The sequence below is a fragment of the Clarias gariepinus genome, chromosome 8, assembly GCF_024256425.1.
Source record: "Clarias gariepinus isolate MV-2021 ecotype Netherlands chromosome 8, CGAR_prim_01v2, whole genome shotgun sequence".
Lineage (NCBI taxonomy): Eukaryota > Metazoa > Chordata > Actinopteri > Siluriformes > Clariidae > Clarias > Clarias gariepinus.
Genome location: NC_071107.1, coordinates 16,410,130 through 16,424,223, shown reverse-complemented (window position 1 = coordinate 16,424,223; position 14,094 = coordinate 16,410,130). Strand labels below are relative to the sequence as shown.

The window sequence follows — 14,094 nt, the reverse complement described above, 5'->3', positions numbered from 1 at the left end:
ACACTTCGAACACCTTGGCAGTTAACACCATGGTAGGAAATGTGTTGATTATCAAAATGTAGCTGCCACAATTATTTATGGATTTAAAGCTTTGTTTGCTTTAACTGTTTTTGTCTCAAGGACAATCCAGAATCAAGAACCACAGACTCGGATGAGCTGGGTGTCTTATCACTGGGTGGTCGAGAGGTGCCTTGGCTGTACATGTAATTCAATACAGCATTTTTTTTTTCAGTGCATTCTCTCAGGCCCTCCAAGTCCCCATGAGCAGCAATATAACTATAAATTACTCTAAAACTGAGAAAGCAAAATGAAACAATAAGATGGTGAAGTCCACACACTACTAAAATGTCAGTTCTGTGTGCTTCACTTTTCTAACATTTTTTTTTTACAGAAGTCAGTACTAAAAGTCTGAAGTACAAAAATAGAATTTTCCCATGTATTTTTTCCAGAGGTTGTTTTTTTTTATTTTCTAGAAAATTATTTAAAAAACTATATGTTAGGAATATTAATGCTCAGTACAAAAATCATTTTATGAGTCCATAAGAGGATTCTGTTCATTATCTGAGATGTTCTGTTTCGCTCTCTCATACACTGTCCCACTCTTCTGTCCTGCATAACTCTTCAGCGATCTCCTGAGAAATGGGTGCGTTTAGTCCGTCTGTTGAAAGGGTAGTTGATGAAACCAAAGGGTCTGTGCTCTGCAATGTGATGTCCTTTGGGCATTCGCTTCATGAAGTGGACTTCCCGCTGGTGTTGCCTGGTTTTAGAACCCTTGCGAGGTCTTCCTTTGCGTGTAAATGCCATGTACCAGCCCTCAAACTTTACATTTTGGAGAGCTGTGTAGTTGTTCTCCAGCACTATTTCTGTGAAAATGCAGTCCTTCCCCTGACCATTCCTCTGCAAAAAGAAACAACAGTAAAGAGTCAGATATCTAATTTATTTCAAATCTATGTTTCATTTTTAAAAGCTAATTTAAAAACCTCAAAATCTGCCAGAAGGTATTTGTAGAAAGCCTGTCCCCACACACACACACACACACACACACACACACACAGAGCATATGCTTAAGTCATTATAGTTCAAGATCAAGAGAAAGAGAAATGACAGCAGTAACCAATGACTTTCCCCCCTTGGTAAACACCAGTGAAGATTCATCCTCTGAGATTAATCGTTTTATCCACCTTGGGCTCCTCACAGGTCACCACTTTAAGACTTGCTTTTTGAGAGGAATTTACTTGCATAGATGCAATTTTTTTGTCCTTCACAGCCAAGCAAATCTTAATTACAACATTACCCTACACAAAACTATTGTTTAATGATAGACCTATTAATCCACTAATGCTCTACATCTAGATCATTTCAGAATGTAGTCTGAACAGAATTTGAAAAAAAGTAAACATATAATAGCTATACCCAGTTACTTTTCTCCAAAAAAGAATACATTTAATGTTCCATGCCAACAGAGCTTCCTAACCTTACCCTTCTAAAATCTGTGATGTCAATGTTGTAATGTGCGAATCAAACGTGCAACCCTAGCTCCAACCTCTTAACCAAAAGAGCTATTAAGATTAATATCATATAAAGTATAGAAGACTGCTCACAGCCTATATGCACCAATAAAACACAACAACAAATAAAAAACTCTCATGCAGGCTGTCGTTGGGCAGCCAATATGTCAGATAGCATAAGATCAGGGGTGCCAAGCAGATGGTCCACCTGGTAGGGTGCTAGGAGGTGGGGGCCGAGTCTCCATCCCACTTTATTACCATTCACAGCAAGAAAGAGGCACGAATCCACCCTGGAACAAGAGTGCCCGGCTAAAAAAGGAGGAAAGATCCTATTCCTTACACTCCATATCCCATATTGCAACCCAGGAAAGGCTTGGAGCAAACTGTAAGCATTTACTGGACAAAAGGAGAATGTAAAAAGCTTTCTATCTGCTTACAACTACTCTCCATGGGGTGTTGTGGTTTTACTATTATAAAACTTCAGTGCAGGAACAGTTGGAGAACTGTGATCTATATGACAGAGTACTAAATCTTATCCTCGTAACTTATGCTTCCTGTTGATCCAACCATTTGAACTAATCCAAAAAAATCCATCATTTTAATCCAAAGCTGTTGACATTGATATCTGCTACTACGAGATGTGACCGTTTTTTCATGAGTGCATGCTTTTCTTTTTACCTTGCCAATCAACTTTCCTCTCCTATTCATGCATATGTAGAATCCTGTCTCAGCTCCTTTAATCCGAACGCGACTGCCGAATGTGTCTGTCTCCACAATGAGTTTGGCTGTTAAAAGAAAAAAAAGATTAATTAGAGATTAGAAACCGTGTCTGCGATTATTGGGGAAACATTGTAAGCTGTACATTACATCACTTTTTATGTTAAGGCACATTCTAGTACACATACACGAAGAGGTACAGTACACATACACATAGACTTTCATAGAGGCACACAGAAAACCCATAGGGACCATTTCTTAGGATTTATGCCAGTCCAAATTCTTTCAGAATGATAAAAACAGGTGGACCTCAGATCTTTTACAAAGAAAGAAGCCACCTTGACAAAATATTTAAGGCCATTAAAATATAAACCTGTGTGATTTTAGCCATGAAGACAAAATTTATGATGTTTTTTTTTTCTTTAATCAAAATCCAAAATTAGGTATATGTTCACATTATGTATGCAGTAGAATTACAAGTGCAATAAAGTATAACAAATGCTAATCAAAACTGGATTCAAGATCCTACCACCTTCAAAACAATTCTATAAGTATATGATTAGATGAACTTTTGTAGGACAGATGTGTCCAGGAATGATAAATTCTATAAAAGTCACCCTTCCATGATGCATGTGCCAAAGATTAGCACTTGCAACCTTCTTTTATTCTCCCATGTGCTCAGTGATCGTAAAGAGTTACGGTTCAAATGAAGGGGGTCAGTGAACCTGCTGGTGGACCACAAGCCCCAAGCTGCGGTCAGACTTTGGCCCAAGTTAACAACCCTGCTGTCTCTGCAACATGCTCAGGTGACACGGATGTCACCACAGCCGAGCAGGGCCTGAGCCAGCCTTCCTAAAATACCTCAACACGACTAGTTGCAATTATTAAACTGATGATTCCATGCAAATTATTTTGGTTAATACAAATTTTCAGTGGAAAATCAAGACAACATTCTAACATTGAGCTTGAGAGAAAAAATATATAGCTAAAAATGCGCCCGCGCGTGCGTGTGTGTGTGCGTAAATCGCACGTACAGTAAAAGGGAGAATTCGGCTTCTCTTGGAAGTTCGTGAAAAGAAAAAAGGAGCGTTATTCAGGAAATGTTCAGGAGGTTGAAGTGAGATGAGCTCTAATGCTTCTTCCAGACACACTCGCCTCTCAGGAGAACCACCTTCAGAACCATCTAAAATCCATTTTGCTTTTTGTTTTGTACTTGCTAAACTTTTTTTTATTTTATTCTAGAGCTTGCTAAATACCCAAATTCTTTCGTCTTAACAAGCAAGCTGCAGAAAACACAGCAATGGCCTACAGTGGATTTAAACGTGGGAAATGTAAAACAAACAAAAAAAAGAAGTAAAAATGATAGTGTGTTAATCTCCAGCTCTTACCGTGCACGTCTCCGTCTTCGGCCATAGCGTTGATTTTTTTGTTGGCCAGGACTTGCACATGTTTGCCACTGGTTCTGCTGTAAAGCTGGTAGGTCCGGATGAGTCTGCGGCTGACCCGGTCCGTCACCCTACTCTGCTCATTCACATGCTGCGTAAAATTAGGCGGGGACTGAATGGTTACCTGTCAGAAATTAAGTACGACATAATCAATATCTGCAGAATTGCCTCATTAATCGTTGACAGAAGCCTATAAATTACGTGAGCATTAAAAGTATTAATTACAGCAGTCCAGTGGCAGATATTTCATGACATCAATACAATCAGTACCATTATTCATCTCTATCCAAAAAAAAAAGCAGGCCATGCGTTACACCGTTTACATTGAATGGCCAATTATCAAATATCAGTGGAAATATCAATATCAAATTATGTTCAATAACATTTTTAAATAAACATTTCCCTCTCCTGTTAGGATCGGATAAAATTGAGCGCAGACGTGTGTGAAGTTTGGCCGGGTATAAGACGCTGAGCGCTGCGCTCTGCGCTCGGGTCCTGCTGGCTCTCTTCAGGAGGAACCTGCTCACGTCCATACCCATCTGATCATCAAATCAAACCAATTTATCCCTCGATTCTTTTTTTCTTTCTTTCTTAAGCTAATGTTAATCACATAATCAGTGTACAAAAGCACAGCAGGTTATAATACATCCAAGTTATGCGCTGACATGCTGTTTTTAAATACTCCCTATATATTGCGTTAAAATCTGTTTCATCCGTACTATATTTTAGTTTTGTGCTTTATCATTTAATATATGATTTATTTAAATATCAAGATTTGACTATATAGATTTTAGAAGTCGCACATACCTGAGCATAGTAGCAAAACGCAAAGAGGTGTAGAAACCTGCGGGGGAAAGTCAGAATAAATGCATCAATGCCATGAACCCAGAAAATGCTATAATGCTATATTAAGGCTGGAGAAGGAAAAGACTTGCACTTACAGATAACTTAATCGTGATGGAATTAATCTCATTGTTGACCTGGTAGATAAAAGTTAGTAGACCAAATTAGCGTCTGATTTGAAGAGATAACACCTCAGTGGAAATGGAGAAGGTCCTATCCCTGAAAAGGTTAATCTTGATGGACATCCAAAGGATGGATCACAGGACGAGGGTGCGATCAGTAGCGTGGAAAAAAAAACTGCGATGAGCAGAAGGAGAAATCCGCAATAGCGCCTCAGCACACGGCAAACCGGCGCAGGGTGAACAGTTGCGTTCAGACGCTTTTCCCGAACCGAAAGCGAGCAATTTTCTTCTTAGGAAAAAAGGCTTAAGTGCACTTAATGGAACAAAAAAAAATCGAGTCCGTGCAGTACGAGCTTCCCAAGTTATAATACAAAACGGCTCTTAAATTATATAGGCTATTTCTAGTAGAAATATATTAAATGAGAACTAGTTTAGCCATGTTGTCCATTACAAAAACAACAAGAACAATAATAATAACTGACAGCTAAATAATCGTGGCTGCGTGTATGTCCAGCGTTGACGTTTTCTCCAAGTCAGATGTCCTGCTCTGGACACAACTCCGTTTGTGTGGATTCTCTACGATGCATCCCACACTACTGCTGCTGAGGATGATGATGATGATGATGATGTTGTCTGTTCAGGACACGGTGCTGCTAGACTGAGCAGCCTCTCTTATCCCCTCCTCTTCTCCCATTCCCATGCAGGCTCCAATGTCAACCCTGTTCGCGCTTTACAGCCGCGGTTAAAGTGGTAGGTTGGTCCTGGATGAACAAGCCCCCTTTTTCAGCAGAACAAAAGCGTCCTCCTTTACTCCCCTCCCTTCCTCCCCCCCGCCCCAGAATTTAAACTATACTTCACCTGAGCTGAAGATGAAGACTAACCCGAGCTGTGAAGGCCCCTGAGAGCGCACAGTGCGCCTGTTCTCGTAAATGTGGATACCCTGGATGAATCACCTCCTGTTCACTTCCCTGCGCAAAAGAAGCACGCTTCCAACCCCAAAAAAATTTGTTTATCAAACTTTAAACGCATCGATTATTTAAAAAAAAAAACCCTACCAAAAAAAAAAAAAAAAAAAAAAAGCAGCTATAGATAGCCCTACTGCTGTATTAACTGAGCTATCCACAGTGTGAGTTGTAAGGCAGCCACTCGGGAGCAGGTTTTAACTTTGTTAATTGGGGATCTGGCTGCTGAAACCGAAGCCATTGTGCAGCGCCACAACTTGCTCCATCCAGACTTGTGTATTGTCAAAGAGAAGTGTGAGACATTAAAAGGATTACAGACGATTAGTGTTTCTTTAATAGGACCCTTCTTTACTCCGACAAGAACGACACACTTTTCTCATGCTGTAGAATACTCTTCAATCTGATACGAAACATAAAGCTAATAATAACTAAAATAGCTCCACTTTAAAAAAAAGAAAGGAAAATAAGCAACAAACTACCATTTTCACAAAGATTAATTTTACCCAAGTCCCATCTACTTTGTTAATGTCAGATGAAAGGCATGCAATGTATCATCTAAATCAATCATCTCTTTATTTTGAATTGCCATACCATAACTTTACCAACCACACCCACTGCGTTTGTTGATGGCCAGCCATTAATTAAGGCTCTCTGAACGCTTAAATAGCTTTTTGCAGGTCTTCAGGTCGTTAAACAGCCTAAGTAAAGTGCAACCCACGCCCGAGTACTTAATAATAATAACTATTGGAGATATGGAGGGTTGAACGAATTATACGTATATTCATCCTTTTATATATATATATATATATATATATATATATATTAACATATTTATATATAAATTTGATACTTGATGTATATATTGCTGTTAAATCTATTAAGCTTATGCTCTATTAGACATCTAGTCTCTCTCTCACACACGCGCGCGCGCGCGCACGCACGCATATTTTGCTTCGCGAGACTCAGTAGTCGACTTTTATCACGACGACCCATATTATCTTTAGGCCACAAGAGGGCAGCACCTCAGCCTATGTGCTGTACATCATTTTTGACACCTAACAACAATCAATATAATGTAGTAATATTCCAAGAATGTTAGTTTAGCACCTTTTGGTTGGGATGGTAGTGAGATGGTGAGGAGGCCAGAAAGTTCAAAGTCTAAAAGCCTCTCAGACTCTCTCTTTCTCTCTCAGGCGGTGTTTCTAAAAACAAACAGAGAAGTGAAGGAGGTACACACGGCCATGGCTCTGCTTCAATTCCTTCAATCTTTGGTAAAATATTTTTTTCTCTCTTTTCCCTTTTTTTTTTGATGTGTGGATCATGTTTTGTGTTGAAGTGGCCCAATATTAATGGGCCATTAAAGTCAACAGTGTGCGGCCATGGCTGAGCACTTCTGCATGGCCTAAGGCAGGGCTGAGCTCCCCATTAACCTACATCCAGCTTCTAGTCACTCACTGCCTAACCAAGCAGCAGGAATACTAACATGGGAATGAGTCGCTGCTGCTTAGCACACAGAGAGGGACAACTCCAGCACATAGTGGGGGCTACTTGGAATTAAATGTGAGTCCGCTCCTGTCTTAGCCCTCTGGGACAAATAACCTACCTGGTATTTACCTATGTAAACTGCATAGTACAGCAATGCATTGTTCTACTGCAATAGATCGTCCTCATCACATATAAGCTCCATTGGACTGTTACAACATAATGCATAAAAGATTCCCACAAATACAGTATGTTAAATTACTAGACCACCAGTAACATACTGTATTGGTAGCTATTAAATCCTTTTTTTTTTTGGATGTGTGTAAATTATGTGTTATACTGTGTAATGGGTGAGTACTGGGTTGGTGGTCAGTCTTATATCTTTGTGTGTGTGCGTGTGTGTGTGCGTGTGTGTGTGTGTGTGTGTGGTGTAAGAATGACACTTCAGACAAGCACATATCTGTCCTGAATGTGTTGACAACCATTTCTGATGAAGGCAAGGTGTTACCTTGCATGTGCTTTTGGAAGGGACTAATAATTGTTTTATGGTATTTATAGACTAACAGCAATTTCGTTTTAAAAATAAATATAAAAATTTACATGACATATATATATATATATATATATATATATATATATATATATATATGTTTGACTATATTAAAGATTGAGGCAAATTCACACACACATTAGCAAATGTGAATAACTCCATAAAATTAAATCACAATATCCTCCCTTAAAAAAATTATTCGCTTGCATTGGACCAATCAAGAAAAGATTTACAAAGACAAGTTACACTCAACATAAAATGACCCAGACTTGGTGTTGTTTTAGAGAAATGAGAAGACTTATATTTTTTAAAAAGGCTGAGTGGCAAGAGATACAGAGAGAGAGAGAGAGAGAGGAAAGAAGAGAGAGAAGGAGAAGGCGGGACTAGAGAAGGACCCCCACGGTGGCCGAGATGGATGTCGATGTTCCTGGGGTTAAGAGGAGGGCAGGCAGGCCCTGTGCCTGGCTGCAGGGAGCAGGCTACCTGCTGTTTGCCTCTGGGGCCTGATGACTCTTCCAGAGTGATGGGACAGCAGGCCAGGAGGGGCTAAGGGCCCAAGGAGTGGCTCCTTGTGCAATCCATCCGCTTTCAGCCACGTCATCGCTGACGCTGGACGCCTCCCTTGTCCCGCAGCTTGCCACGGTAACGCTTTGACAGCTTACAGTCAGATACATCAGAAAGCTCACGGAGTGAAGCCAGAAAAGTCAGCAAGACAAAACACACCCCAGGGAAGAGGACTCATTTGAGTACCAATGCTCTACTGTGCTGACGGAGGGGCAGTGCCATTGTTCTCACTTTTAAAGTGTTCTTTCAGAGGGCCTCAGGGTGATGGACAGGCGTCACAGCAACACACACTGGCAGAACAAACCCAGAATGAGGGACATGTTAATTGGAGGGAGGGAAGGAAATGGATAAACAAACACACTAATGGTAAGGAACCTCAACAGCAGAGCCTCAGATTAGTACAGAATGCAAGGAATGTGATTGGTCCAATGCAAGCGAATGATCTTCAAAGTGAGGCTATAGTGATTTGATTTCATGGAGTTATTCACATCTGCTAATGTGTGTGTGTTTGTATGTCGGTTTGTGTGTGGTAGGTATGGTAAGGTGGAGTTAAGGCACAAATGCACAAACACTTCAACAATAGCCTTAAACAACTATCAGTGCCTTATTATTATACTAATATTAAAAGTTTTGCAATGCGTCCCACAAATAAGTTGGTAAAACACTTTTAAGGAATATGGTGTGCACCATTTAACAGGCATGAAAACAGATTGAACAGATTTTTTTACTCAGACTTTAGCAACTGCAAGGCATATCTTTGCATCCATCTGTCCTTACCTTTCCAGAGTATAAACCAGATGTATTAGATCATACAATAACTATTCAGTAACTATAGTGCAATGAATTAGAAAGGTACATGTTGCAGAGTGAAGAATGTAATTGTCACGATTGCAGGTGTATCGGGCTGATGTTACATCACCGTGGGCGGATAAAGGGCAGGCATAAACGCAGAGGGTTTTTGTCAAAATAAAGAGTCTTTTAATAAACACAAAGAAATCATACTCAAAATAAACAAACCAAATAAACAAAACACTGGCTCTTTCAGCATAACATACACATGGGTTCTTCACACATAATACACAGTACGGAAACTCTAGAAACATAACAGTGCGGGAGCTCGAGGTTGCAACACAGGCTATAAGACTCACAGGCTCTACTACCTGAGACACTTAACAAACACTCTGTGTTGTGTCACAGGCTACAAGACACTCAGGCTCTGACACCTTGGACACATAAACGCTCTGTGTTGGGACCCTCGTCTTAGAATATACCGGTGCTAATACATTGAACATTTAACTTAGGCTCTTTGAGATGTAGTAAAACCTACACTCCTACGGGCGATACCCGCACACCTCTATGGATGATACCCACACACTCCAATGCACTCACACTCAGCACACCCACGCTCCTATGAGCGGCACTCACACTCAGCACACCCACGCTCCTATGAGTGGCACTCACACTCAGCACACCCACGCTCCTATGAGTGGCACTCACACTCAGCACACACACGCTCCTATGAGCGGCTCTCACACTCAGCACACACACGCTCCTATGAGCGGCTCTCACACTCAGCACACCCACGCTCCTATGAGCAGCACTCTCACTCAGCACACACACGCTCCTATGAGCGGCTCTCACACTCAGCACACCCACGCTCCTATGAGTGGCACTCACACTCAGCACACCCACGCTCCTATGAGCAGCACTCTCACTCAGCACACACACGCTCCTATGAGCGGCTCTCACACTCAGCACACCCACGCTCCTATGAGCGGCACTCTCACTCAGCACACCCACGCTTCTATGAGCGGCACTCACACTCAGCACACACACGCTATTATGAGCGGCACTCACACTCAGCACACCCACGCTCCTATGAGCGGCACTCTCACTCAGCACACCCACGCTCCTATGAGCGGCTCTCACACTCAGCACACCCACGCTCCTATGAGCGGCACTCACACTCAGCACACACACGCTCCTATGAGCGGCACTCACACTCAGCACACCCACGCTCCTATGAGCGGCACTCACAATCAGCACACCCACGCTCCTATGAGCGGCACTCACACTCAGCACACCCACGCTCCTATGAGCGGCACTCACACTCAGCACACACACGCTCCTATGAGCGGCACTCACAATCAGCACACCCACGCTCCTATGAGCGGCACTCACACTCAGCACACACACGCTATTATGAGCGGCACTCATACTAAGCACACCCACGCTCCTATGAGCGGCTCTCACGCTCAGCACACCCACGCTCCTATGAGCGGCACTCACACCCACGCTCCTATGAGCGGCACTCACACTCAGCACACCCACGCTCTCATGAGCGGCACTCTCACTCAGCACACACACGCTCCTATGAGCGGCACTCACACTCAGCACACCCACGCTCCTATGAGCGGCACTCTCACTCAGCACACCCACGCTCCTATGAGCGGCACTCTCACTCAGCACACCCACGCTCCTATGAGCGGCACTCTCACTCAGCACACCCACGCTCCTATGAGCGGCACTCACACTCAGCACACACACGCTATTATGAGCGGCACTCTCACTCAGCACACCCACGCTCCTATGAGCGGCACTCTCACTCAGCACACCCACGCTCCTATGAGCGGCTCTCACACTCAGCACACCCACGCTCCTATGAGCGGCACTCACACTCAGCACACCCACGCTCCTATGAGCGGCACTCACACTCAGCACACACACGCTCCTATGAGCGGCACTCACACTCAGCACACACACGCTCCTATGAGCGGCACTCACACTCAGCACACACACGCTCCTATGAGCGGCACTCACAATCAGCACACCCACGCTCCTATGAGCGGCTCTCACACTCAGCACACACACGCTCCTATGAGCGGCACTCACACTCAGCACACACACGCTATTATGAGCGGCACTCACACTCAGCACACCCACGCTCCTATGAGCGGCACTCACACTCAGCACACCCACGCTCCTATGAGCGGCACTCACACTCAGCACACCCACGCTCCTATGAGCGGCACTCTCACTCAGCACACCCACGCTCCTATGAGCGGCACTCACACTCAGCACACCCACGCTCCTATGAGCGGCACTCACACTCAGCACACCCACGCTCTCATGAGCGGCACTCACACTCAGCACACCCACGCTCCTATGAGCGGCACTCACACTCAGCACACCCACGCTCTCATGAGCGGCACTCACACTCAGCACACCCACGCTCCTATGAGCGGCACTCTCACTCAGCACACCCACGCTTCTATGAGCGGCACTCACACTCAGCACACACACGCTCCTATGAGCGGCACTCACACTCAGCACACACACGCTCCTATGAGCGGCACTCACACTCAGCACACCCACGCTCCTATGAGCGGCACTCACACTCAGCACACACACGCTCCTATGAGCGGCACTCACACTCAGCACACACACGCTATTATGAGCGGCACTCACACTCAGCACACCCACGCTCCTATGAGCGGCACTCTCACTCAGCACACCCACGCTCCTATGAGCGGCTCTCACACTCAGCACACCCACGCTCCTATGAGCGGCACTCACACTCAGCACACCCACGCTCCTATGAGCGGCACTCACACTCAGCACACACACGCTCCTATGAGCGGCACTCACACTCAGCACACACACGCTCCTATGAGCGGCACTCACAATCAGCACACCCACGCTCCTATGAGCGGCTCTCACACTCAGCACACCCACGCTCCTATGAGCGGCACTCTCACTCAGCACACCCACGCTCCTATGAGCGGCACTCACACTCAGCACACCCACGCTCCTATGAGCGGCACTCACACTCAGCACACCCACGCTCCTATGAGCGGCACTCTCACTCAGCACACCCACGCTCCTATGAGCGGCACTCTCACTCAGCACACCCACGCTCCTATGAGCGGCACTCACACTCAGCACACACACGCTATTATGAGCGGCACTCATACTAAGCACACCCACGCTCCTATGAGCGGCTCTCACGCTCAGCACACACACGCTCCTATGAGCGGCACTCACAATCAGCACACCCACGCTCCTATGAGCGGCACTCACACTCAGCACACCCACGCTCCTATGAGCGGCACTCTCACTCAGCACACACACGCTCCTATGAGCGGCACTCTCACTCAGCACACCCACGCTCCTATGAGCGGCACTCTCACTCAGCACACCCACGCTCCTATGAGCGGCACTCTCACTCAGCACACCCACGCTCCTATGACACCACACTTCTATTCACACACACACACACACACACACACTTCAATTAACACACGCACTTCTATTAACACACGCACTTCTATTCACAACACACCCCCACATATGAAAATCACACACACACACACACCTGTAGAAGGTGAACAGGCTTAGAGCTTAACCTAACGACCGGAAGAAACAGAGACATGGGTGAGACACAAACAGAAGTAACTGAAAACAATAGGACACCTAACTACAATTCACAATACTCACAAACACAGGTGAACTAAGAAATACACTTAAATACATTTAACCCAAAATGCAAGCCTACAGAACCAGTCCAACATAAATAAATAAAACAAAAGCCCACTCGACAATATTAATACTTGAGCCAGTTTCCCAGAACTAAGAGCTTTTTATAACGTCCCTAATGAGCCACCTCGGCTCAGGTGAAGCTTCGTCATCACCTGACCGAGGTGCCTTTTAGGAAACTGGGTCTTCTACCAAGACTACAAACATTACATACACGGCCACAGTGCCCGCTAGGGGCAGTCCCTTACAGTAATCTGTACTTACTGATGACATCTGGAAGTTAAAAGGGTTAAAATATTTTAAACACTTTTTAAAAGTCAATTATGTAATAAAAAAAAAAAACAAGAAACCGTTGGGCCACCATATTAACGAGCAGCCATTTTCCTCGTTCTTATCCCTGACCTGCACTACAGAAACACTCTTTAGCAAGTACAGCGCTTGTTAAATAAGTGCCTTCTAAAATATTTATCCATATGGAGGATTAGCTTTCCCTGGTATCCATTTATGGAAATATCTGGCTGCAGATGCAGTAACCTTGCCATCTCAAAGTCACTGTTTTTCATAGCCCCACTGGGTTCACACAAATTTTTTTCTTTTCTTTTTTCTATTTCTTTTTTACCTTTGAGCATATGTTAGTAATATATATCCCATATGAGCATGTTAAACAGTATAGCTTTTATATTGAGTATTCTAACATTATTTAAAAGTCCTCAAATTGAAATTTATATATATTATTTATATAAACAAACAATTCTCAAGTTTTTAAAATTTAACTTACCTGCTTTCAATACGGAAAAGTCCCATGTGTTGTGTACAGTAGGAACTGCAGAGTAATGGCAGACTGCGGTAATATCATGCATGCTTTATTGTTCTGGGATGGTTGTTTTTGTATAGTGCTTAGTTTAACCATGGCATAGGGTCCTGGACCTTGAGCTGATGGAAGGTTGTCGACGGTCCTCCATCACACAGACTCAGTAAGTTAAAGAGCAGCACCATGCTCTGGTTCCAGGTTAAAGAGCAGCACCATGCTCTGGTTTCCAGGTTGAAAGCTTTGGTCAGCAGGGGATGATGGCCATACTCAAGATGAGACCTACCACTTTATACATGCACATGCACGCACATACACATTATACATACTGATACAAAGTGTTCAAGTAGTGAAGATCAAGATCACCCCATTTTATGGGGTGAAATGATAAAGGTAATAATGCGAGTCGAGACAGAAACCTGTTGTTCCCTTCTGCACCTTTAGCATAAGGATCAAGCTAACATGAGAAAAAAGCAGACCGTGATCAAGACAGCCATTCTTGACCTTTTAGCTTCAATCCCTGCAGAATTTTTTTTAAACATAACTGATTTAGAACA

The 14,094-nt window shown here is 43.9% G+C and overlaps 1 protein-coding gene across 1 annotated transcript; it reads right to left on the bottom strand.

Annotated features, from left to right (window-relative positions):
- Positions 1 to 556: 556 nt before the first annotated feature.
- On the bottom strand, positions 557 to 13,552 carry fgf8a (fibroblast growth factor 8a). The gene is made up of 6 exons (XM_053502315.1): positions 13,508 to 13,552; positions 4,612 to 4,650; positions 4,478 to 4,514; positions 3,614 to 3,794; positions 2,187 to 2,293; positions 557 to 897 (listed from the first exon to the last, which is right to left on the bottom strand). Exons 1-6 carry the CDS (start codon positions 13,531 to 13,533, stop codon positions 622 to 624), a joined length of 666 nt encoding a protein of 221 aa, XP_053358290.1. The 5' UTR covers positions 13,534 to 13,552; the 3' UTR covers positions 557 to 621.
- Positions 13,553 to 14,094: the final 542 nt, after the last annotated feature.

What these genes read in the sequence shown, in the direction of transcription:
- fgf8a (XM_053502315.1), bottom strand. Translation starts at nt 13,533, where the DNA reads ATGGGACTTTTCCGTATTGAAAGCAG. An exon ending in CGTTTTGCTACTATGCTCAG is followed by an intron (nt 3,795 to 4,477) that starts GTATGTGCGACT and finishes AATTTCTGACAG; the next exon opens with GTAACCATTCAGTCCCCGCC. An exon ending in GAGGAAAGTTGATTGGCAAG is followed by an intron (nt 898 to 2,186) that starts GTAAAAAGAAAA and finishes TTCTTTTTGCAG; the next exon opens with AGGAATGGTCAGGGGAAGGA.